Source organism: Miscanthus floridulus, chromosome 18 (assembly GCF_019320115.1).
Source record: "Miscanthus floridulus cultivar M001 chromosome 18, ASM1932011v1, whole genome shotgun sequence".
Lineage (NCBI taxonomy): Eukaryota > Viridiplantae > Streptophyta > Magnoliopsida > Poales > Poaceae > Miscanthus > Miscanthus floridulus.
The window spans coordinates 89,862,218-89,887,237 of NC_089597.1; the positions used below are offsets into that span (position 1 = coordinate 89,862,218).

A 25,020-nucleotide genomic window follows, 5' to 3' on the forward strand; every position below is an offset into this window, starting at 1 on the left:
GCCTTCGAACCCCTGGATCGTAATAGGCTCAGAGCCCGGTTCCTTCCTATGAAAGGAACAGGCCGCGGGGAATATCTTCCCTATTGGCTCGGCAACGGGTGGCACACCTTTTGAGGCGGTTTCATGGGGAGGCGAAACGACGCCTGCTGCCATAGTGGCCGAGCGTGACGTGATGGACGGGACGTAACTATCCTCGCATTTAATGCGGGAGACGTGGGCGCGTGGGCCGCCGAAATCGGCTCGTGGTTAACCGCGCCGGACGGGGGAAAACCTCCCCGATTTCATCGCCCGTTCGTTTCGCCTCCTCCCTGCATAAATATCCAAGGAATCTCGCCCCTCCTCGTCTTACCTTGCCCGTATTAGCACCGCCTCCGTCGAGCCGTCGCTAGAGCAGCGGGTGTCGGGAAGAAGAGGAGAGAAGAGCGAGCCTAGGGAGAAAGCGAGAAAAAAGCGAGAGCGTAGGAGGGAGAGAGAGAAAACTCACCGTCGCACCCAATTCCTCCATCGCACCCATGGCTGGCAACGTCGTCGTTGTCGAGGCAGACCCTTGGGATCCGTCGGACGTCACCGAGGAGATGCTCCAGTCGCTTGTCGACGGTGGACTCCTCCGCCCGGTGACAGACCCTAGTAGGCCGGAGTGGATTGCTCCGTACGGCGAGCTAGAGCCGAGGCCCGCGACGGCTACGTCGTGAGCTTTGTCTCCTTCCACGAGCGCGGCCTCGGTGTCCCGACGGACCGGTTCATGCGGGCACTCCCGCACTACTACGGCGTGGAGCTCCACAACTTTAATCCCAACTCCATCGCTCAGGCGGCTATCTTCGTTGCCGTCTGCGAGGGGTATTTGGGGATCGCTCCCCATTGGGAGTTGTGGCTCCACCTGTTCCGGGCGGGGCATACTACCAAGCCGACGGGCACGTCGGGTAAGAGGAAGGCATCGAGGGCCGGAGGCTGCACTCTCCAAGTGCGTCAGGACCGCCTGCACCTCTACATCCCGGCCCAACTCGCGTCCTCCAACCGCCGGTGGTACACGAGTTGGTTTTACCTCCGCAACGACGACGGAGGACTTCCCCCCTATACTGGGCGGATTGTGGGGAGTTGCCCGGAGAAATGGAAGTGGGGTGTCCCGAAGCTCGACCAGCCCAAGCTGGAGCCGCTCCTGGAGGGGCTGGCGAGGCTGCGGGGCCATGGCCTCACCGTCGCTATGGTCGTGGCCGCCTTCCACCGCCGGAGGGTGCTGCCGCTGATGGCTCGGCGGCGGCGGCTGTTCGAGATGAGGCCGGGTGAGCCCGTTGAAGGCACCCGGATGTCCTCCTCCGCCCTCTCCGACGAGGAAATTCTCCGTCGGGTGGGGGAGACGGTAGATGCGAAGTTGAGGGGAGGCAACCTGACCCCCTGCGCGATGCGACCATCGCTGGGGTTCCTTTCGCTGGTAAGTCGAGTGCCGCTGTAGCCTTTGAGCCTCCTCAATCTCCCCTTATCCCTTGTTTCCTTATGCGCGTTTGTCATTCCTTCAGGGGATGAGGGACGTGCGCTCCTCTCCGCCGCCCGTTCCCGAGGATGCGGGGCGGCGAGCGATCAACCGCGCTCACGCCGACACGCAGAAGACGCGAAAGGACGCTAAGGCGGCGAAGCGCACGAAGCACATCCTTGCGCGCAAGGCATTGGATAAGCGCCGCCGTCAGCAACGGAAGGATGGTCTCCCATTGGAGGAATCCCCGTCGACGTCGTTGTCGACGGAGGCCTCGGACGGGAACGACAAGGGCGAGGGAGGGCGAGGTCCCCTAGACCACCTTCCTGACGTCATGGAGGTGGTGCCCGGGGCGTCGGCAAGCAGCCCGGCACCCCCGGGAAGGGGAGGAGAAGCGGACCCGGGGCCGGTGGTTGCCCGCTCCGGGGCCGAGGCCGACACGTCCGAGGCGTGGGCGTTAGGCAAACGCGCCGTCAGCCCGGTAAGCTCGGCGGCCGTGGCGGAGCAGGTGGCGGTGGAGGCGACGCCACCGCCCCCGCAAAGGACCGAAGGGGCGCCGGGGTCCGCTGAGGACCGATCGGCGCTGATGGATACGGATGCGACGCCACTACCGCCGCCTCCGCCGTTGCGGATGAGGTTTGCTGTGGCGAAGCGGGGGCCACCCCGTTCAAAGTAAGTGTATTTTTGGCAGGGTCATAGTGTCTTCCGTTCGCTTTTTTGGTCTCGCGCTGACCCTGTAAGTTAATTTTCTTTAGTCGGAAGCGGCCTGCGGATGACCACCCCTTGGCGCCCCTTAAGGCGCTTAAGGCGAGCCCCGGCTCCTCCGCCCACTGGGTGGCGGAGGCACAAGCCGCTATCCAACGCGGCGCGGCATCGGCGAGGGTCGACCCAAAGGGACCGGTCGCCCAAGGAGGGGTTGCCAAGGCGGCCCCTACACATTCGGATGGGGCCGTCGTGCCCTTTGTTGCCGAGGCTCCCGGGGCCTCCGAGGCTGGGGCGATGGAGGCCACGGCGCCCTCGACCGCCGAGACCGCAGTTGCCGCGGTCGGCGTCTCTACGTCTGCCGAGGCCACGATGGCGGAGGTCGGAGCCCCCGAGACCGCCGAGGCCGTGATTGCAGAGGCCGGAGCCTCCGAGGTCACCAAGGCTGTCGTGATGGCGGCGAGGCCGTCTGTGCACGAGGCGGGGATGCAGGCGGCGGAGGCCTCGGTCGTGCCCTTGGTTCAGGGCCCGCCGTTGTTGCGGGAGAGCGCCCGGGAGACGGAGGTCTATCCGATTTCCTCCGACGATACTTCCCGGGCGCGGGAGGTGGTCGACGCCAAGGAGACCGATGCCGTGGAGCGGTTGGTGCTGCTCTTGGATGAGGGAAGCTCGGCCCTCGTGCGGGTGCGACTCGAGCCCCGCGGGTGGGATCACCCGAGGGTACTGTGGCGGAGCCGGGACGACCCTGAGGGGGAGCCTCTGTTCGCCCTCGAGGACGCGGCCGAGGGCAGGCGCTGGAGCACCTTCGAGCAGTACCGCGAGCTGGCAGAGCGGTCGCTACGGATGGCGCTGTCCATGGTGGCCGACGAACTGCCCGGAGTCGCCTAGGTTCGTGTTTTCCTTTCTCTCGTGACGTTGTTCTTTTCTCGGTTTTGTCGCAATCGACGACCTTTGTTCTGCCTCCTCAGGAGCTCGAGACCCGGTCCCTTGGGAAGTCGGTCTTCCTCCGGCGGGAGAGGGGAATCTGGGACCAGCTTCAGCGGCAGAGGGGCCTTCTTGACGATGCTAACGAGCTTCTTTCGGCACGAAGCGCGGAGGTGGAGGACCTCCACCTTCGCTGTGCCGACGCGAAGGTCAAGGCGGCCACAGCCTAGACGCAGCTCGCCCCCTTGGCGGCGCGGATCAGGGAGCTGGAGGAGGAGCTTACCCGCGCCGTCAGCGATCATCCAGATCCCGGGCCGAAGAAGCGATGGCCTCGGGCAAGGCCCTCGCCGGGCAGCTGGGGGCAGAGGAGAGTGCGCACCGGCTGACCAAAGGCGCTCTGAACGAGGCCCTTGCTTCGGTTGAGGCCTCGCAGATCGAGGCTGTGGTTTTGAGGGGGACGGTCGAGGGTGAGTTCCAGTCCCCTTGTTTTGTTTCCTTCTCCTTATGTTCGCTCCCTAACTTCTTTGTGTGACGCAGAGCTGGGGAGTGAAGCTTCCAGGGCGGCCGAGGCCTCTCGGGTCGAGGCCTAGCGGTTGAAGGAGAAAGCCGAGGCCTGTCAGGCCGAGACCTGACGCTGGGAGCAGAAGGCCAAGGGTGAGTTCCGTGGGCTTCCGTCCCTAACTTGGGTTGTTTTTTCTCTGGCTCGACCTCATTCCATTTTCCGCGGTGCAGAGTCAGAGGCGGAGTTCGCTTGGGCCGCCGAGGCTTCCAGCGCGGTGCAGACAGTGCTCGACACCGAGATCGAGGAGCACGAGGCGCTGAAATGTGCTGCCCTTTCCGCCTACGAGGCCTTGGAGGTCGAGGGGGTTCAGTTAGGCAGCTCCCTTGGGAGTCGCTTGATTGCGCTGAGCAGCCAGATGCGCGAGCGACTCCGAGGGGCGCTGCACACGGGTGTCAAGCGGGCGATGGCCGTCATCTCCTCTCACTACCTTGGCGTCGACCTCCCGGCCATCAGTGACGGCTATGTTCTGCCTGATGATGACGAGGAGGCCAATGCGGCGGTCGCGAAGCTGATGGAGGCGGCGGAAGGCCCTGGCACGGCGCTGGCGACGCTCTTCGAAGAGGAGATGGTTCCTCCCCTACCATCTGCCGGTGCTGAAGGCCCCGAGCCTTAATCTGGGCCCCGGGGGCTATGTAAAGATAGAACAGGGGTTATTTTTGTATCATAACGTTTGTGGCCATCGAGGCCCCTATTTCTGAAGTATTTGTGTTTCTTAGTTGTTTTTCTCATGCTTCCGAGCCTTTGTCCTCTGTTGCTTTTGATCAGATTTCGTTTGCAAAACACCCCTTTGGGGCCTAAGCCGTCCCTTGAGCGAGAGGTAGTGAGGGAGTGCCGTAGCCCGGGGGCGTAGGCCGTCTCGCAACTCTACTGGCCTCTTGCTTAGGAAACAGACCTTGGTCCGAGTAGTCTTTACAAATGATTCGTCAGAGCCTGCTAGAGTCTTGGCGTAGGAATTTTTGTGAAAAACAACTAAAGAAAAACAACTAAAGAATAGTGCGTGGGACCTAGGGGGAGTCCCCCATCTAGCCCCCGAGGGAGGCTTGGTTCTGCCGAGGCAGAGCCGAGTCTCCCTTGTCGTGTTTATTGTACTGCCGAGACCTACGATGGGCTCGGGGGGTTTCTCGAAAAATAAGACCAACTAAAGAACGCTTTTTAATTGTATTTTGGGAAACGACATATGCAATGCTTGGAAATTTAGGGATAAAAGCGACGTAGTTGTTCTATGTTCCAAGCATTGGTGAAGATTTCGCCCTTCTCGTTGGCCAGCTTGTAGGTCCCGGGCTTCAGTACTTGGGCGACGATGTACAGTCCTTTTCCATGGCGGGGTCAGCTTGTGGCGACCCTTGTTGCTTTGTGCTAGCCTCAACACCAGGTCGCCTACCTTCAAGTCTCGGCCTCGGACGTGTCGGGCCTGATGGCGCCGCAGGCTCTGCTGGTATTTGGCCGAGTGTAGTAGCGCGACGTCTCGGGCTTCCTCCAGCTGATCAAGGGCGTCCTCTCGGGTGGTGCGGTTACTTTGTTCGTTATAGGCTTGCAGCCTTAGGGAACCATATTCCAGGTCAGTGGGGAGGATGACCTCGGCCCCATAGACTAGGAAGAAAGGCGTGAATCCCGTGGCTCGGCTTGGAGTGTTCCTCAGGCTCCAGATGACCGACAGGAGTTCGGCGAGCCATTTCTTGCCAAACTTTTTCAACCGGTTGTGAATCCTTGGCTTGAGGCCTTGTAGGATCATGCCGTTGGCACGCTCCACTTGGCCGTTGGTCCTTGGGTGTCCTATGGCCGACCAGGCCACTCGAATGTGGTGGTCGTCACAAAACGTCAGGAATTTTTTGCTGGTAAACTGCGTCCCGTTGTCGGTGATGATGGTGTTGGGGACCCCAAACCTGTGGATAATGTCAGTGAAGAACAGCACCGCCTGCTCGGATTTGATTCGATTGATCGGACGAGCCTCGATCCATTTGGAGAACTTGTCGATTGATACCAGTAGATGGGTGTAGCCCCTGGGGGCCTTTTGCAGAGGCCCGACCATGTCGAGCCCCCACACGGCGAACGGCCATGTGATGGGGATGGTTTGCAGGGCTAGGGCCGGGAGATGTGTCTGCCGAGCGTAGTACTGGCATCCTTCGCAGGAGCGTACTAGCTTGGTAGCGTCGGCGACCGCCGTCGGCCAGTAGAACCCTTGGCGGAAAGCGTTCCCTACGAGCGTCCGAGGCGCCGCATGGTGCCCGCAGGCGCCTGCGTGTAAGTCCCAAAGCAGGGCCTGGCCCGCCTCGGCACTGATACAACGTTGGAGGACACCTGAGGGACTTCGCCTGTACAATTCGCCATTGTAGAGGGCGTAGGTCTTGGCTCGGCGCGCGAGCCGTCGCGCTTCGGTTCTGTCGTCAGGAAGCTCCCCCCGATCAAGCCAATCGAGGAACAGGACTCGCTAATCCGCGTCCTGATCAGTCTGCGGAGGCTCAGCGTTAACTTCCATGACCTCGGGCTCGGTCGAGGGGGTCTCGGCAGTATAGGGGGCGTCGGGCTTTGCCATGGGCTCCACAGGTGGGCCCTCCTCTGTTGTCGAGGTGCAGCCGATGGAAGGTTTGTGGAGGTCTCTGGCGAAGACGTTCGAGGGGACCAGGGCTCGTGCCGAGGCCATCTTTGCCAGCTCGTCGGCGGCCTCGTTGTATTTCCACGCGACGTGATTTATTTTAAGACCGTCGAACTTGTCTTCTAGGCATCGTACCATCTTGCAGTAAGCCTCCATTTTGGGGATGAGGCAGTTTGACTCCTTCATCACTTGATCTATGACGAGCCGCGAGTCGCCTCGGACGTCGAGGCGCCGTGCCCCAAGCTCGATGGCGACTTGCAAGCCATTGATGAGGGCCTCGTATTCGGCCACGTTGTTGGAGGCGGTGAAGTGGAGCCGCACCATGTAGCGCATGTGTACTCCGAGGGGCGAAATGAAGAGCAGGCCCGCGCCTGCCCCGGTCTTCATCAGGGATCCGTCGAAGTATAGGGTCCAGCACTCCGTCTGAATTTGAGCAGGTGGCAGTTGGGTATCTGTCCATTCAGCCACGAAATCGGCCAAGACCTGAGACTTGATCGCTTTTCGAGGCGCAAAGGTCAAGGTTTCCCCCATAAGCTCGACAGCCCACTTGGCTATCCTGCCCGAGGCCTCCTGGTTATGAACTATCTCGCCCAGGGGGAAGGATGATACCACAGTCACTGGGTGCGACTCGAAGTAGTGGCGCAGTTTGCGCCGGGCCAGGACCACGGCGTAGACCAGCTTCTGGATGTGGGGGTAGCGTGCTTTGGTCTCGGAGAGCACCTCGCTGATGAAATAAACAGGTCATTGGGTGGGCAGAGTATGCCCTTCTTCCTGCCTCTCTACCACTACGGCGGCGCTGACCACTTGGGTCATTGCGGCGACGTAGAGTAAGAGGGCCTCGTCCATGGCCAGGGGTATCAGGACGGGAGGATTGGTGAGCAGCCTCTTGAGTCTGTCGAGGGCTTCCTCGGCCTCGGGGGTCCAAGAAAAATGCTCGGACTTTCTCAAGAGTCGGTACAGAGGCAAACCTTTTTCGCCGAGGTGCGAGATGAAGCGGCTCAGGGCCACAAGGCATCCCATGACCCTCTGCACTCCCTTGAGGTCTCTGATTGGTCCCATGCTGGTTATGGCCGAGACCTTCTCTGGGTTGGCTTCAATGCCGCGTTCCAAGACTATGAATCCCAAGAGCATGCCTCGGGGGACCGCGAACACACACTTCTCGGGATTGAGCTTGATGCCCTTCTCTCTAAGGCATTTGAAGGTTATCCTTAAGTCGTCGATGAGACCCTCGGCCTTTCTGGTCTTGACCACGATGTCGTCTACGTAGGCCTCGACGGTCCGCCCAATGTTGTCGCCAAAGACCTGGGTCATGCATCGTTGGTACGTGGCACCTACGTTTCTGAGGCCAAAAGGCATCGTCACGTAGCAGTACATGCCGAATGGTGTGATGAAAGAAGTCGCGAGCTGGTCGGACTCTTTCATCTTGATCTGATGGTAACCAGAATACGCATCGAGGAAAGACAAGGTCTTGCACCCTGCGGTGGAATCAACGATTTGATCGATTCGAGGTAATGGGAAGGGGACCTTTGGACAGGCTTTGTTCAAACCGATGTAGTCTACGCACATCCTCCATTTCCCATTTTTCTTCTTGACCAACACGGGGTTAGCCAACCACTCTGGGTGGGACACTACCTTGATGAACCCGGACGCCAAGAGTTTCTGTATCTCCTCACCGATGGCCCTACGCTTTTCCTCATCGAAGCGGCGCAGGCATTGCCTCGCCGGTCTAGATCCAGCCCGGATGTCCAGGGCGTGCTCGGCGACCTCCCTTGGTATACCCGGCATGTCCGAGGGACTCCATGCGAATATGTCAGCGTTCGCACGAAGAAAGTCAACGAGCACGGCTTCCTATTTGATGTCGAGGGTGGCGCTGACCCTCAGCGCTCGGTCGTCGGGGCAGGCGGGGTCGACCAGGATGAGTTTGATGGTTTCAGCGGGCTCGAACGCCCCCGCGCGTCGCTTGGAGTCAGGCACCTCGCCACTGAGTTGGTCGAGGTGGGCGATGAGGGTCTCGGCCTCTACAAGAGCCTCGGCGTACTCGATGCATTCGACGTCGCAGTCGTATGCATGTTCGTACGTGGACTCAATCGTGATGACACCGCTAGGGCCTGGCATCTTGAGCTTGAGGTAGGTATAGTTGGGCACTGCCATGAACTTGGCGTAGCACGGCCGCCCCAGAATGGCGTGGTAGGCTCCCTCGAACCCGACTACCTCGAAGGTGAGGACTTCCTTGCGGTAGTTGGAGGGGGTGCCGAAACAAACAGGAAGGTCGATGCGCCCGAGGGGTCGCGTGCGCTTCCCTGGCACGATGCCGTGGAAGGGTGCGACGTCGCCTCGGAGCCTTGACCGGTCGATCTCCAAGAGCTCCAGGGTGTTGGCGTAGAGGATGTTGAGGCCGCTGCCTCCGTCCATCAACACCTTGGAGAGTCGGGTGTTGCCGATGATCGGGTCGACGACCAGTGGGTACTGCCCGGGATTCGGAATATGGTTAGGGTGGTCATCTCGATCGAAGGTGATCGCCTCTTGAGACCAGTCGAGGTACTGGGGGGTGGCCACCTTGACCGAGAAGACCTCTCGGCATTCCCTCTTGCGCTGTCGCGCCGTAAGGCATGCCGAGGGCCCACCGAAGATCATGAAGGCGTTGCGTACCTTAGGGAACCCGTCGTCCTTGCCTTCGTCCCGGTCGCCGGCGCCCTTCTGCTTGGCGTCGTCGTCGGGGAGCCCGAGCCTGGCGTAGTAACGCCGCAGCATGGAGCAATCCTCGAGGGCGTGCTTGACCGGGCTTTGGTGGTAAGGGCAGGGTTTCTTGAGCATGTCATCGAAGGGCCTAGGGCCTTTGAAGCCTCGGGGATTCTGGCGTTCTGCGGCTGCGACCAGGTCAGCCTCCAGGACCTCCTGCTTCCCCAGGCGCCCCTTTTTCTTTCTTAGGGAGGTGGGAGGCTGAGGCTTCGGGGGCCTCGTTCCTCCGCTTACCCTTGGTGTCGGTGTCGGGGAAGATGGCTCCGACAACCTCTTCACCCGAGGCGAAGCTGGTGGCGATGTCGAGAAGCGCGGCAGCAGAGCGCGGCACGTTCCGACCTAACTCTCGGACCAAGTCCCGACAAGTGGTGCCTGAGAGGAAAGCTTGGACGATCTCCGAATCGCCAACGCTGGGCAACTCGGTGCACTGTTTGGAGAAGCGCCGGATGAAGTCTCGGAGAGACTCGTCTGGCTTCTGGCGACAGCTCTTAAGATCCCAGGAGTTCCCAGGGCGCACGTATGTGCCCTGGAAGTTCCCGACGAAGATCCTAACCAAGTCGCGCCAGTCGTGGATTTGCGAGGGAGGAAGGTGCTCGAGCCAGGCTCGCGCTGAGTCCGACAGGAGCAAGGGGAGATTGCGGATGATGAGCAGGTCATCGCGCCACCTAGCTGGCAGGCCAGGCGGTAATCGGCAAGCCAGAGCTCCGGGTTGGTCTCGCCGCTGTACTTCGCGAGATTGGCCGGCTGCCGGAACCGGGCGGGGAAAGGAGCAGCGCGGATGGCCCTGCTGAAGACCCGAGGGCCTGGCGGTTCAGGGGAAGGATTGCGGTCCTCCCCGCTGTCGTAGCAACCGCCTCGGTGTGGGTGGTAGCCCCGAGCGGGCCCCTCATTGTTGTGGCGTCGTTGCCTGCTGACCACCTCATGGTCTCCCTGCACCTCGCGTCGATTGCCGAGGCGGTCTAGAAGCACGGGGACCCTATGGGCTATTGGCGCTCGGTCGGGCTCGGGACGAGCCGGGGCTTCCCTGTCCTACCGAGGCGGTGTCGTGGGAAGGTTCGAGGCGCCCCCGTGCCGTCGGGAGGCAGAACTCTCGGCCTGCTGAACCGCAGCGGTCTCTAGGAGATCGCGGAGCTCGCCGCGGACCCGCCGCCCCTCCATGGTAGAAGGCTCGGGCATTGCGCGAATCAGCATTGCCGCAGCCACGACGTTCTGGCTGGCGTGATTGAAGACTGGGGGTTGCTCACTCCCTTCGTCGTCATGGATGCGGTGATGCACATCGCGGGCCCTCCGTTGGGCTCCCCCGCCTTCGTCGCGGCCTCGCTGTTCTTGTTCGAGAGTCTCGAAGCTGCTGCAGAAGGAGTTGGTCTTGTTCGACCTTGGCCTGGAGCTCACGGAGCTGCTCTAGGTCTGGGCGCTGAGGTCGTGCAAGAGCGATGTTCTCATTTCGTGCGGCCGGCAGGACATTGCGTGGGGGCATGGCGGCGCCCGCCCCTGGACGAAGCGAGGAATGGCTACCTGCCCCCTCATCCTCTTCGCCGGCCCTCGGCATCCCGAGCTCGACGTGAAAACACTCGCGAGTGGGGTCGTAAGTGCCTTCGTCGTCGGAGTCGAAGTAGCCGAGGCAGTAGTCGCTTGCGGCCAAGAACTGGCACAAAGCCCCAGGGTCGTGGAGTCCAGAGAAATCCACTCCGAGCCATGCCTCGTCCTCATCCGAGGGGTCGGCGTGGGTGCTCAGGTCGAGAGCGAAGCGCTGGCGACGTTCCGAGGGATCCTCGTGAGCGGCAGTGTAAGCGTAGGCGTAAGAGGCGGCGGCATTTCTCAACCCAAAGGGGTATGGGGATGGTGTCATCGCCAGATTCTGCTCCGCCGGGGTCGGTTCTTCAGGGAGTGGTGGAGCGGAGCTTGATGACTGGGCATCGCCGCGTGTCACCGGCGATTTTCCTTTGTCCAAGCTCAGGCTAGACAGGTCCCCAGCCAGGGACTCTGTGCCAACAGCTGGTCATAGGATATCGGCGGGGAGTGGCGCGCCGCCCCAGGCTCGCATAGCGTCGGGGTGGCCTTGCTCGCGTCGTGCCTGGCGAGCGCGGCGAGAGCGGCCGCCCAGGCGCCGCCTGCGCATGGGCTGCCAGTGCGTAACTTCATCGTCGGACGGTGGGGCTCGAGGTGTGAGGAGTACCATGTCGTACTCATGCCCTAGAGACATGAACTCTAGGCTCCCGAACCAAACTACGGTGCCGAGACGCAATGGTCATACGGGGTCTGCCATCCGGAACCTGCTGGGATGACGAAACTGACACGCAGCGCCCCCTACCTGGCGCGCCAACTGTCGGTGTTTCGGACCGGGGGGTCCTCAACCGACTAGTGAATTTGTTCTGCGTGCTCCCGATTTCGGATGGTGATGCAAAGAGACACAAGATTTATACTGGTTCGGGCAATCGGTGCCCTACGTCCAGTCTGAGAGATCGAACTTGTATTCCTTGCACCGAAGTGCTCGTAGTAGGGGGTTACAAGCTAAGGGAGAGAAGGAACTAGTCCCTAGGTCTCAGCAGGGTGTCGTGTGGGCCGTCTGAGACGTTGCTCTCAAGCGGCTGGAATGTGTGCGTGTGTGTTACCCGGTCTCCCCCCCCTAAGTGGCCCAAGTCCTCTCCTTTTATAGTTGAAGGGAGGACAAGGACAGTACATGTATTACTATGCGGCGTCGTGCCAATAGGGGTGGCACGTCCGAGCCCTGTGGCCTATTCCTGTGGCGGCGTGGTCGTAGGAGTGGTCCGTCCTTGGAGTACTAGGGCGGCGTGGTTGTCCCATCAGATCCTGTGCGTCGTGGGAGCCCCGGGAATGCCTCGGAGTGGACGCGGCGGCGAACGTGCAAGCCACTGTGGACGGACTGTGCGCGAGGCCGAGACTTGGTCGGTGCCGAGGCTTGCACTGCGGTGGGGGGGTCTCGGCAGGCATGAACCCCAAGATCACCGAGGCCCTGGTGTACAGTGCCGAGGCCTTGAGTGGGCGGCTGATCGTGGGTACAGCGTTAGGACACAGTGGCCGGTAATCCCCGTCGTACCCTGTCCCAGCCGGTATGGCGCTGATCGTGGACACAGTGTTAGGACACAGTGGCCGGTAATCCCCGCCGTGCCCTATCCCGACCGGTATGGCGCTGATGCGACCTCGGGTCGCGTCGGCCATTCTGTGGCGTTGAGCCACCGTCCGGCTGAGATTGCGGGAGTGGTTGAAGTATTAATGAGACGTGACGCGCTGTCGGGAGGGTCGACCGAGGCGGGGGCGACGGGCTGCGGACGAGCCAGCCTCGAGCGACACGGAGAATGAGGCCTCGCGCGAGACGGAGATCAGGCTCCTTGCCGAGGCCTCGCGCGAGAGGCCTCGCGCGATACGGAGAATGCACCTCCTGCCGAGGCCTTCTGTGGAGAGCCTCGGGCGAGGCGGAGACGGCGTTCCCTGCCGAGGCCTTCCCTGGAGAGCCTCGTGCGAGGCGGAGACGGCGTTCCCTGCCGAGGCCTTCCCTGGAGAGCCTCGCACGAAGCGGAGTTTGCGTCAGGATGCCGAGACCTCCTGCTTGAGGCTCGAGGCGAGGAGGAGGAGGACCCAGTGGGCTCGGTCGTGGCGGGTGAGGGACCCATGACTTACCTTCTAGTTTTTTATTTTTTAGATGGGACTTTATTGACCCTTTTGATGTTTGCTTGGGGTACCCCGTTCTAAGGTACCCGATACATAGGTGTGTTCCTTTAAGATGCCCTGTAGGCCGACATCTTTGCTTCTCATTAAGCCACTCGGATCACATTGAGGTATTTACCAACCTGCCATACAGATAGGAAGAAAAGTGTATTACTCAAGAGATTGACCTTTATTAAAAAGGGTCTCTTCCCTCAGTCTACCCATAGCTTGTTTCACCATCCTAATTCACGGGATCTCCGATCACATAGGACAGGTTGCCACTACGATAGAACTTCATGTGGGTCTCAGTCCCATCTCACTCGATGCACTATCTATCACATTAATCAACATATTTAGAGGTTTTGTTTTCACAAATGAAAATTCCAGTTGTTCATACGGACTTTTTTGACAGTGCAGTTTTATGTGGAGTGGAAAGTGCAACCGAAACGAGAATGAGAGGGGATGTGATTTGCAGGGATCTAATGAATGTTTTTTTTATGAAACAGGAGAGGTTGCCCCCTACTGGAATTTTATTAAAGGGTTTTTTGGAAAGGTGCCATTACAATTCTTGAAGATTGGAAATATACCATTACAATTCGCCTAATCGCAAGCATGCCATTATAATTTTGCGATACTTTGAAATATGCCATCGTATACGCCCGACAAACGCTTGGGCCCGCTTGTAGGCATCCGTGGCATACGGTCGACCGTATCCGTTTGTCGCCCGTCTTCATCTAAACGGCGCGGTGAACGCCACCGTCTCCACCTCTCTCTCACTCTCACTTTCCCTGTCTCTCTCCCCGAGCAAGAACCCTAGGTTGTGGTGGCGGCGGCGATTTCGGCGGTGGTGACGGCGACGATCCCGACGGCGGCGCAGCAGGCCAAGGAGACGGTGCAAGGGGGCCAGTCGAAGGAAAGCAATGGAGTAGCGTGCGCGTCAATGGCGGACGCGCCCCCACGCGGGTCACCGATGGTGGACGGCGATGAAAGGTACTTTTTCTCTCCTTGCTGAGCACAGAGATGAGTAGATTAGGCCTCGATTTATGCATTGTCGCTGGAGATGTGCACATTTTGATGTGATTTGGTTGATGCTAGGGTTACACTATTTTTCCTAGAGATTAAAGTGGAAGCATTTTGTACGATAAACTCTTTGGGTAGGAAAGCTTACACAAAGGGCTCTGTGATTAAGTGGGATGTGGAGATAGGCTCGTTTTCATTTGAGTTACTGATGACCAGCTTGCGCAATGCTGTCAAATGGTCTCGTACTCAGTGCCCAATTGCTTGGTACTATGACAAAAGGGTGTGTGAAGATGTCAGGCTAGAAAACCAGTTCTAGATGAATGACATATTTGAGATGTATAAGGACCAGATGCGTTGCCAGATTGTTGTAGGAGTGTTTGATTAATCTGTTGCCTCTGTTGATCAGTTTGATGCATTAGAACCTTTATGTGTGATTCCTCCAGTCATTGGCAATGCAATCCCTACTGACAGTAATGTTAACCAGCCATCATCTAAGGCAGATGATGCACCAAAGGTTCCCATGGAGGCTGAAGTTGAGCCTGAACTTGAGCCTGATAGGGAGCCCGATATGTTTGATAATGATGAAGAGTATGTGGGTTATGATGATGAGGGAATGTATATGCCAATACCACCAACACAGCCACATAGCAGTTCACAACCTCATAGTAATTCACCTCCACATGTTTCTCATGATGTTGTTAATGATGATGCTCATGCTTTTCCTACTGAGACAGAGGTCAATGATGCAGACCTTGAAGAGATCCATGTGATCCATGACCCAGAGCACCCCAAGATTGAGAAGGGGGAGTTATTTCCTAATATTGTTTCATTCAGGAAAGTTATCAGGCATTACGCTGTGACTAAAGGCTTTGAGTTAGCTGGTATCAAAACAGACCCAACAAGGTATATTGCAAGGTGCAAGGCTGAGCGATGTCCTTGGCGCATACATGCATCTAGGCTACATGATAAAAAGACAATACAGGTAACTGACCATGCACTAGTTCATTTGTGCATTTCTATTTGCTTGACCTGACTTGTTTTCTATGTATATTTCTATTTGCTTGACCTGACTTGTTTTCTATGTGCAGATCAAAGTACTTCCATCAGATCACGACTGCCCAACTACAAAACTGGTAGTAGGAAAGATGGCATCACAGGATTGGTGTGTAGACAGGTTGGGAGATTGGCTCAAGAAAAATCCAACAAAACGTGCAAAGGATTGCAAGGAGAAGTTGGAAGATGATTATGGCATCAAGCTGAAGTATTCAAAGGCTTGGTCAGGTATGAAGTTAGCAATAGATCAAATCCATGGTAGATATGAGGAAAGTTTTCAGTTGCTATTCAATTGGGCTGCTCAGATTGAACAGGTCTCTCCTGGTAGCCTAATAGAGATAGAGCTTGATAAGATTGGTAAAAAGCAAAGATTTAGAAGAATGTTTATTGCTCTTAAGCCTTGTGTGGATGGTTTTCTGGCTGGATGCAGACCATTTGTGGGTATAGATGCATCTAGTCTGCATGGTAAGTACAGTGGTCAGCTAGCTTCAGCAACCAGTGTAGATGGACATAACTGGTTGTATCATATAGCTTATGGCATTTTTGACTCAAAAACTGAAGATAACTAGAAGTGGTTCTTGCAACAACTTTCCAGAGCAATTGGTGATGTACCAAATCTTGTAATTTGTTCAGATGCATGCAAAGGCCTAGAGAAAGCAGTGGGTGCAGTGTTTCCAAATGCTAAGAATAGGGAATGCATGAGATATTTGTACCAAAACTTTTTGAAGCACTATTCTGGTGATGTAATCACAGACCACCTATATCCTGCTGCTAGAAGCTACACTGAAGGCCTATTCAAGTTCCACATGCACAAGATTGCTGAGTTTGCTCCTCAAAGTATAGAGTATCTTCAGACTCACCACAGTAGGATATGGTATAGGTGTGGGTTCTCATAAAACAGCAAGTGTGATTATTTGACCAACAATGTGTCAGAAAGCTCCAATGCACAGGTGAAGCACCTCAAAGGTTTATTTGTACATGCACAGGTGAAACACCTCAAAGCCCCCTACTGGAATTTTATTAAAAAGGTAGAAACTAGAAAGCACAAGTACAACAGATCAGGAATCGTAAAAACAAGGATCGAATGAATGTTATTAATTTACAGTACGATACCATGATATATTGTTGTTGTCGGCCAAGCTTTTCTTCAAACCGAAGTCTACACAAAACTTCGTTGGGGTTGAAAAGTGGCAGGAGCACAGAGCGGTGGAAGCACAGGCTCAGCTGAGAAGCAACGGCGGAGGGAGGCAAGAGCGCTAGCGCTGCGCCGGTGAGTTCGGGCCTTTGGGGCGACCAGCGAGATTCGGACTTTCGGGGGAAGATGGGAACCCCCGGGTGCAGGCGAGAGATTGGATGCCAAATGTTGCGGAGAGACTTAGAGAGAGAGAGAGAGAGAGAGAGAGGGGAAAGGAAGAAGAATATTCCTTCTATCATCTCTAAAGTTTTTTTTTAATAAAGCTCACTGTCTAAAACATTGTTTGAAGAGTCATTGTATAAAAAATCGATTTTTATATCTTTCCACTGATTTCTATATTCTATTTGCACTCTAGAGAGAATCATTCTCGCTTTCTTGACTAGTGAAAATTTTGAAATAAAAGATAACTTTATTTTGATAAACGATTAAAGAAGCTATTGGATGTTTTCTATATCTACTATTTCGGATTTCTCGCTAGCTAAAATTAGAAAAACAAGAATAGTCTCTCTAGAGTACGCACAAAAAAGTTTTTTTATGTAAATGACTCTTCATATTATGATTTAGTAAATGACTCTTCATATCATGATTTAGAGTAAGATTTAGAAAGCCTCTTAATATCTTTTGTAAAATAACTCTTTATTTTTATTTTTTATGAAAAGAAAAAATATCCTCTAACAGTTTGATAAAAAATCTCCTTATACAAATAAGTGAGGGACATATTAGTCTTCTGCCAGACTCTTTAGTTGGCCCCAAAATTGTTTGGATACCGGTTCAGTTATTCGGAGGTGCTCATAGGGGTAGGGTTTACATACGTGTATTTATATACGGGTGATTGTGCGTACGTATTGTGGGCACCTACAGTGTACAGTATAATTCTAAAAAAAATTTAAAAAAAAGAAACCATATTTCCGACGGATGGTTCCTTCAAAATAAATTTTGTCCAATCACATATCATATTTGTCCTATCATCTGTCTATCATATCTCTCTATGTATTGGTTCCTATATAGACATAGTTTCATGTAAAAAAACATTTCCTTCCCTCTCTTCATAAATTATAATGACACATCATCATTTTGCTTAATTGACATCCTAATTAATGAACATAAAAGACCATCTAATTTCCGAGTCGGGACTGTTCTTATCAAATCAGTATTTCTTCGGTTGGCATAAGCTGCCAAGTTGGAACAACTTGTCAACTAGGCAAGTTGCTGATATATTTGTGCCGCAAGTTGTTTATACACTTTCACCGGTTATAAAAATATATCGCTTAGGACAGGAACTAGGAACATCAGAAACTTTTAAATTATCTAGTTTGAAAACATGTAATTTATATTACAGAATATTATTAAAATCAATACCTGCAAAATTTTATAATTTGAAGGATTATAAAAATGTACTCTATGAAAAAATAATGGTCAACTATATGCATTGAGTACCGTGCAAAACTAAATAAATATCAGGCGTACATTGGTCTAGTGGTCAACTAGATGATGCATAACGTGCTTGCAGGTTGTAGCTGCTGATTCCGCGTAGGTCGTGCATCGAGGCAACCTAACTAGCTGGCGCATCTTCAGCGTACATTCAGTTGCAGCATTTTCTTATATGAAGAAAACGCGTATATAGTCAGTGTGGCATGCGTGCATTTTTAATTTTGAAGTACCGTGTTACACCCTCCCTCAGTTACAACCGATTCTGTTGGTCCACCCAATTGTTCACGTTGACACAACTGCCCACTATATTGGTGAATCTGCTGGTTGCTGAAAAACTGTATTTTCAATAAATCAATAGCAAGAGCAACTTCAGCTGCCTCCTATAATAGGGCCTCTGCTTCAATCAAAGGAAACTACCAACGACAGAACTACCAAGCGGGGTGGCTATGGTGGCCTAATTTGTAAGCTAGTATAGTATGCTACAGCAGACCGGAATAATCTTCACGTGCATATGATGGTCAACTGCACCTGTTCCAAGAGGGTGTGTGGCAGCTGGTGGAGAATTATTTGGTCAGGAGAGCAAGGAGAAGCAAGATCAAAATGCAACAACAACCAAGGAGTGGTGGACATGCAGGATTGAACACAACACAGGGACACCGGCAAAGGCATGATCAGTGGCGGAGCTCGGACAGAAATTTAGGTGGGGCGCATCGCGGACACAGCTTTTTAATGACATCGCAAAGTCTCAACTACCACGTCTCAAATAAATTGCTAAATACCAAAATCTCAATTATACACAGTTTGATTATTGGTAGATACCTCTTGTTACAAACTTTTTCTTGCCAATTGCAGAACAGGCATGGCTGTTGGGGCGCCTGCGCCTCGGCCAACACTGACTCCTCCCTCTCCCTCTCCTTCAGCTTCTAGCTGCTGGCTCCCAGCGCCACTAACTTACCCCGGCCACGTCCGTGCCCAGCACCAGCTGCGCCTCTTGTCTGCTCGCCGCGACCATCCCACACCCCCAAATCCTCCTCCTCCATGGCTGCAGCCTGCCTGGCTGCCGGCGCAGTGTGCTTGGCGCGCAGCGTGCGGCACGGCTGCGGGCTTGTCACACCCCGTGGCCACCGGTGGTGAGGACCGGGACGTGAGGAAGACGAGGATGCTCTCACCGGTAGGTTCCCGTGGCCACCGACGAAGATCGCCGGGACGTGAGAAGATTCGCCGCCGTGGAAGACGAGCAGGGCAACACCCGATTCAATTTTCTGATCCCCTCTACTCTGGCCCTTCTCTGGCTTATATGCCTTCCTTCACATAATCTTACATGTGGGGCCCCTTTGCGTATAGACCATGTCTATGGGTGTTACATTTCCATCCCCACAAAACATTGCTTGTCCCCAAGCAACGGCATGACCTGCATAACCTTGATCAGCTATCTGGACATCATACACCATGTTCAGAGGGTCTGCATGTGTTTCGTTTAGCTAACAAGCATATCTCCAAATTCCAACGTCCCATTGTCTCATAGTCATCAGTGCAAGCTGACGCTCACATTCTGTTGGCCTGAAACCCCTCCATCCCTATGATGACATTTTCTGGAGTACTGACCGAAACATTTCAATCTTGCAATTTCCAAGGGAAATGGTACTAACACTCCATGGTTGTAATTCCATAACCACAATGTGGAGACCACTTAATCCTTGGCATTCTTCATAGATGACTAAGTTCTCACTGCCATGGTTCAACTCCTGGACTGCAGGAAGTTCACCAGATATGCCATTTACAGTTATGACGCCAAGTTCTAGAATCCATGGAAAATCATGGATGTAACTAAGAAATTTGGTGCATCACTGTCCTTGCACAAAAGCTCTAACTTTGCTTGTCATCCAGGTCATCTCCTTTCCATGCCAACTGCGACAAAAGATGTCCACCCCCACAAAAAGTTGCTTGTCCCTAAGCAACAGCATGAAAAATACAAGATCCCATGGACGGATGATGGATAGGACAACCAAGGAGTCCCTAACATCAAGATGTAATACTGATGTGCATATACTGTCGTTGATGAGCAAACTGAAGCATCTCTTTCTAGCACAGAGATTACCAAGAAACAGAACTCCAAAAAACATGTCCTCAAGTACCAGATCAGCAGCACAATTAGCATCGCTCTGTGATATGCATCTCCACACCATCCAAATCAAGAATTCATTGAGTACTGAAGCATGTAGAATATCTTCTCCATGACTAGTTTCATCTCGTTTGAATTTGTACAGTTTGCATAATTTTTGGTACTTAAATGCTCGATATTCTAGCACTGTGCACAAACTGATAACATAAGGAGCCCAAGAAAGCCTTATTTCTGTCAGGACAATGGTTCTTTCAGTTCCATTTGCAGAGAAATGTTGCTGAATTTGCAGCATAAGGGCTTTCTCCAATGGCCTGAGAGCTATGCGATGCTCATCAAAATCTACATCAACTCTGTATTTATAATCCAGGGCACATAATTCTGGTTCCCATTGTGTATCAGACATCCTATACAACTCAAGGTGTTGCTGCTCATGGGCAATGGCACCATTGCTCCAAATTCCAGGATCCCATTGGCTTATAGAAATGTAGGCTTGCTTGTGTTTAATGTCCATTAGATAAGCATCAACAAAGAACTCCAATTTGCAACCTTGGTTACTAAGCTGCAGGTCAGAATGAATGCTGACAGTTGAGCTGCAAACATTGGTGAGAAGCTCTTCACAGACCAGCTCAGGTTGTCCCATTTCAGAATCAAAGGCCTCTCTGCCCCAGGCCAATTGCTCCAATAAACCAAAATGTACTGTTGTGTTCTCTGTGCCTTTGTTGCTGAAGCTGAATGCAAGCTGCTCGATGATCTCCTCAGCGTGGGTCTCCTCCTCAGTAGCAACATCCATGGTCTTCTCCAGGACAAGGTAGGAGCATCCGACACTGGAAAGCACCTGGAAGTCCTTGGTTAGTGGCTCTACCACATGAGCTACATCCAAGCTCACATCCCCCTATACTAATTGTTGGAGATTGTCATCCAGTGGCTTGGTATCATGCTGTGGATCTTCATCCCATGCAGGTCTTTCACCAAACAACTCCCCTGAAACATCCTTTGTTTCCACTGGAGCCTTGCAAGAGATTGGTTCCGCCATTGGTTTGCTATCCATGCCAACTGAATACTCACCATGAACTACTAGGTCCAATAAACTGTCCTGTGACTCAACACCTTGCAGCAACTCATCATCCCACACCACCTTGCTTGAAAGTTCATCAAACACCCCATCATTGGCATCCTGCTTGCACTGCATCAAATCAGCCATCTCTTCATCTGACTGCTCGAGTTCCTCATTGACAACAAGCTGAACAATGGGCGTGATGATTTCACATTCCTCATCATCCCAAACCACATCTGGCCAAGGATTTTCATTGAACACTTTGATGGCATCATACTCGGAGCAAGGATTTTCACTCAACACTTTGGGGGCATCACACTCAGACAATACAGATGTCTGAAAATTGATCTGCCTGCATTGCATTTGGTCATCTATCCCTGCTAGTTGTAGTAAGAGGCCATGTGAATAGAACTCATGCTGCACCTCCTCGTCCCACACAACACCTGTTGCAAGCATTTCACCAAACGTATGGTGTGCACTCTTCTGGTTTGGCATTTCATTGAACACATGCGAGGCACGTTGTGTAGCAGGTGACTGCAACGGCACACAAGTGTTCATACCTTCTGAAATTCGTGGGCTTGGTAAAGGACCATATAGCTCAGCTGCATTGCCCTTGCTGCCCACTGCCATGGATGCCAGATCAAGCTGTGCAGCCACCCCCCGTGTGGTGTCCAGCAACACAGGGCGGATACACGGGTGATGCCCATCACCCTGTCGCGACCACCACGCCTCCGTTGCTTCCAACATATCCACTGCCGCCGGTACCCACGTGATGTAATCCGCCGCCACAGGTTGGTCTACCACTGCCGTCGGGATGGAGTCGATGCGAAATCGAAACCGAGCCCGAGCTAGGTGTACACGTCGCGCTGCCCGTATACACCACCGCGAAGATGGAGAAGCTGAGCCGCGCTGAGTCGATGAAGACGCCGCGCCGGACAACTGGATCCGCCTCCTCCGCGCCAACAGTCGTCGTCGCCACCTGGTAACTAGCGTCGGAGAAGAGCTGATGTCGCCCGTCGCCCACGCCGAGGATACACCGGCTCCGAGTCACACTCCGTGGCCAGCGGTGGTGAGGACCAGGACACGAGGAAGACGAGGATACTCTCACCGGTAGGTTCCCGTGGCCACCGACGAAGATCGCCGGGACGCGAGAAGATTCGCCGCCGTGGAAGACGAGCAGGGCAATACCCGATTCAATTTTGAGACTTTTCCCTGTGTGCCATTATAAAAGATCGTAATCCCCTGTGTGCCCCTGAAAAAATTCAGCAGTCTTCAGCGCCACTACTCCAACTTTTTCGTGTCATTCATGCCACTTCCGTCAGTTTGGGCTCTAACGCCGTTAAACTGCAGGAGTGAAAAGACGAAAATGCCCTTAAGTTCAAATATGTTATTAATTTTTTTTTAGCATCTTAACGACTTCAAATGAAAAAACTCAAAACTAGAAAGTTGTATATCTCGTCGAGATCTATAATTTTCATATAATTTTTTTTTTCATTTAATTTCGCAAAAAAAATAATATGATTTTTCTAAGATATATTAATCATATCAAATCATATTTTTTTGCGAAATTAAATGAAAAAAAAAATTATATGAAAATTATAGATCTCGACGAGATCTACAACTTTCTAGTTTTGAGTTTTTTCATTTGAAGTCGTTAAGATGCTCAAAAAAAATTAATAACATATTTGAACTTAAGGGCATTTTCGTCTTTTCACTCCTGCAGTTTAACGGCGTTAGAGCCCAAACTGACGGAAGTGGCATGAATGACACGAAAAAGTTGGAGTAGTGGCGCTGAAGACCGCTGAATTTTTTCAGGGGCACACAGGGGATTACAATCTTTTATAATGGCACACAGGGAAAAGTCTCTTCAATTTTCTGATCCCCTCTACTCTGGCCCTTCTCTGCCTTATATGCCTTCCTTCACATAATCTTACATGTGGGGCCCTTTTGCGTATAGACCATGTCTATGGGTGTTATTACAGGGCTGTGGCGCGCGGCGCCGAGTGGGCGCGCGGCGCGGCTGCGGCTTCGGCAAGTGGCGCGGCGGCAATAGCTGCCGCTAGGACCTCGGGCATGGCCGCACTCGTGAGTAGTGAGCGCGACGGTGGATGGGGCGACGGGCGAAGGCAGTACGCAGACTAGCGGTCAGCTGGATGGGGCACTATCCACTTGGGCCGACTGGGCTATTGGGCCTTTTTATCTTCCCTCAATCGTTTTCTCTCACATTCTCGTCTTTCAGCTGCCGAACGCCGCCGCTCGCCTGCTGCTTCGCTCGGCCGAAAGGGAGGAAGACACAGGGACACTAGGAGCTCTCCTCCGGCGGTAGGTGGGGCAGCTGCACCACCCTGCCGCATGGGGAGCTCCGCCTCTGGGCATGGTGAACAACAGACTAGGCGCCGAACCAACAACGCATTCAAATCATAGCATACAGTATACACATCATGGAATTTATGGAAGGAGAGAAGCACGCGAGCATCCAACAACAAGGCGCGGAATGTGCAGCGTCTAACAGAAGCAAAACGTGATGACATTCAGTCGCTCCGTCTAGCAGAGGGGAGACAGTAGTTCCCATGGCTGACTGTCCATGGATGGTTGTATTTATCTTTGTATTTCTTTTACTCGACTTTTTGTTTTTTTTTTCTCCTTTCTACTTTGATTCTTAACTTTGATGTAAATACTTCAACTGCTTCTAAATGAAAAGGGAGAGCCCCTTCCCATCTTGCTAAAAAAAGAATGCAGAGGCCGAAAGCATGCTGTAAAAGGCTAAAAGCTCATGCATTAACGTACATTCCAAATGGGTGATGACGTTATGACAACAGATCCTTCGAGTTTTGTTTGCTGACAGAGCTCAACAATCTTACAGTATTTGATTTGCACAAATGGCTAGATAAACTGACTGTACGTAAATCTAAACAGTGGTTTAGTGAAACAGAATCGTCATGGTTAAGAAAAAAAAGTTTAGTGAACATCAATTAGAATAGAGTAGAAGCAATAAAACAGAACAGTGTTAGATTGATCTCCTAACCAATAAGCCCAACGGCCTATTGGGCCTTGGTCACGCGCCCTGATCGGGGGCGCCCAACCCTACATGGTTGGTGGGCCCCCGTCGCACTGCGCTATATAAAGAGGTGGGGGCCGGCGGCTCAAAGCACGAGGTTCGCCGTGAGCCGCAAACCCACCGACAAAACCCTAGACCGATCTAAGAGGGCGCGCAGCCAGCGACGGGAAGCTCCGCTGACCCTCACTGTCGTCACTGCTACGCCCCGTCTGCACTGCATCGACGCCCGTGCAACCTCTACTCCACCCGTCGCTGCCCGTGTGCTGCCTCCATCACCAAACCAGCGATGGCCAGCGCAACCGCGACTCCGTCTGAAGGCTCAGGTTCATCACTAGCACCTCTCCACCCTATTTCCCTCTCGGTGTAGTGTTCTAGATCTAAATGTGCATGTGCTTCACGGATCTAAGTGTTCAACCGTCTAGATCTACCCTAGTCGATCCATAGTTTTCAACAATGGTACCAGAGCCTTTTTCTAGCGGTAGATCTGGATCGGGGAAAGAAAGAAATCGAACCCTAATCCTCAATCGGGTACGGGAAAAGTGAGAACAGATTGAGACATGGTCTCGACATCCTAACCCGCTCGGTGATTGACTGAGAAGGGAAAAGAACCGATTTCAAATCGGGGGGAAGAAGAAAACAGTTTCATCCCCAATCCTAACCCTAACCCTAATCGGGAAATCGTGCATAATCCGAATCAAAGAAACCGGAAAAGGATGAAAAGGATCCCGATCTCGGATCGGATCAGAAAGAACCCTGACCCTAGAAATGAAACCCTAAACCTAGATCGGGTTTTGGGGAAGGAAAAAGATGAAGAGGGGAACCTACCCGGTCCTCCCGACACCGCCGTCGCGTGGAAAGCCACCACCGTGCGGGCGGTGATCACCGCCGCCATGGTTGGCGAGCGGACAGAGGCCCGGCTCGGTCGTGGCTCAGGACAGCGGTCCAAAGCCGCTCAACGGCGGCGCGCTCTGCCATGGGCGAGCGCGCGCACCGACGAGGGGCTTGGCACCGGTGTCGTCCTCCCTTCTTCTCCGGTGACGAGGTGGCCGCGCGCTCCCTTCGTCTTCGCTACCGTCGCCGTGGGAGAGGAGAGGAGAAAGAGAAATGGTCTAGGGTTTTCGGGGGGGGGGGCGGCCGGCCGGGCTTTTGCCGGCCGGGCTTTTGATGCCCCGAGATGTGCGCTCCACCGCTCGATCTGGACGGACGGCCACGAGCGAGTGGGCCAGCGCCGCAGCCCAGGCGGGAAAGGGCGCGAGGCCGAAATCCTGGCCCAGGCCCAGGTTGCGGCCTGGGCGCGGGGGAGAGAGCGCCACGCGGCCTGGGCGCGGGGGTGCGCTGGCGCGCGCGGCTGGGCGCGGGGGTGCGCTGGAGCGCGCGGCTGGGCCGCGGCAGCTGGGTCGGGTGCGCTGGCGCGCGCGCGCGCGTGAGCAGGC

At 54.1% G+C, this 25,020-nt stretch overlaps 2 protein-coding genes across 2 annotated transcripts in view; one reads left to right on the forward strand and one right to left on the reverse strand.

Annotated features, from left to right (window-relative positions):
* The window catches only part of LOC136522459 (uncharacterized), a 43,443-nt gene extending 27,335 nt beyond the window's left edge, over positions 1 to 16,108 (reverse strand). Inside the window, exon 1 of the mRNA XM_066516280.1 lies at positions 15,841 to 16,108. The gene's annotated coding sequence lies outside the window, so the exon portion shown is untranslated. The remainder of the gene's footprint in view (positions 1 to 15,840) is intronic.
* Positions 1,304 to 15,585, forward strand: LOC136524159 (uncharacterized). Its single transcript, XM_066517621.1, has 4 exons — positions 1,304 to 1,429; positions 1,515 to 1,658; positions 14,081 to 14,656; positions 14,763 to 15,585. Exons 1-4 carry the CDS (start codon positions 1,304 to 1,306, stop codon positions 15,294 to 15,296), a joined length of 1,380 nt encoding a protein of 459 aa, XP_066373718.1. The 3' UTR covers positions 15,297 to 15,585.
* Positions 16,109 to 25,020: the final 8,912 nt, after the last annotated feature.

What these genes read in the sequence shown, in the direction of transcription:
- LOC136524159 (XM_066517621.1), top strand. Translation starts at nt 1,304, where the DNA reads ATGTCCTCCTCCGCCCTCTCCGACGAGGAAATTCTCCGTCGGGTGGGG. An exon ending in CGCTGGGGTTCCTTTCGCTG is followed by an intron (nt 1,430 to 1,514) that starts GTAAGTCGAGTG and finishes TCATTCCTTCAG; the next exon opens with GGGATGAGGGACGTGCGCTC. An exon ending in AGCACATCCTTGCGCGCAAG is followed by an intron (nt 1,659 to 14,080) that starts GCATTGGATAAG and finishes TCTGTTGATCAG; the next exon opens with TTTGATGCATTAGAACCTTT.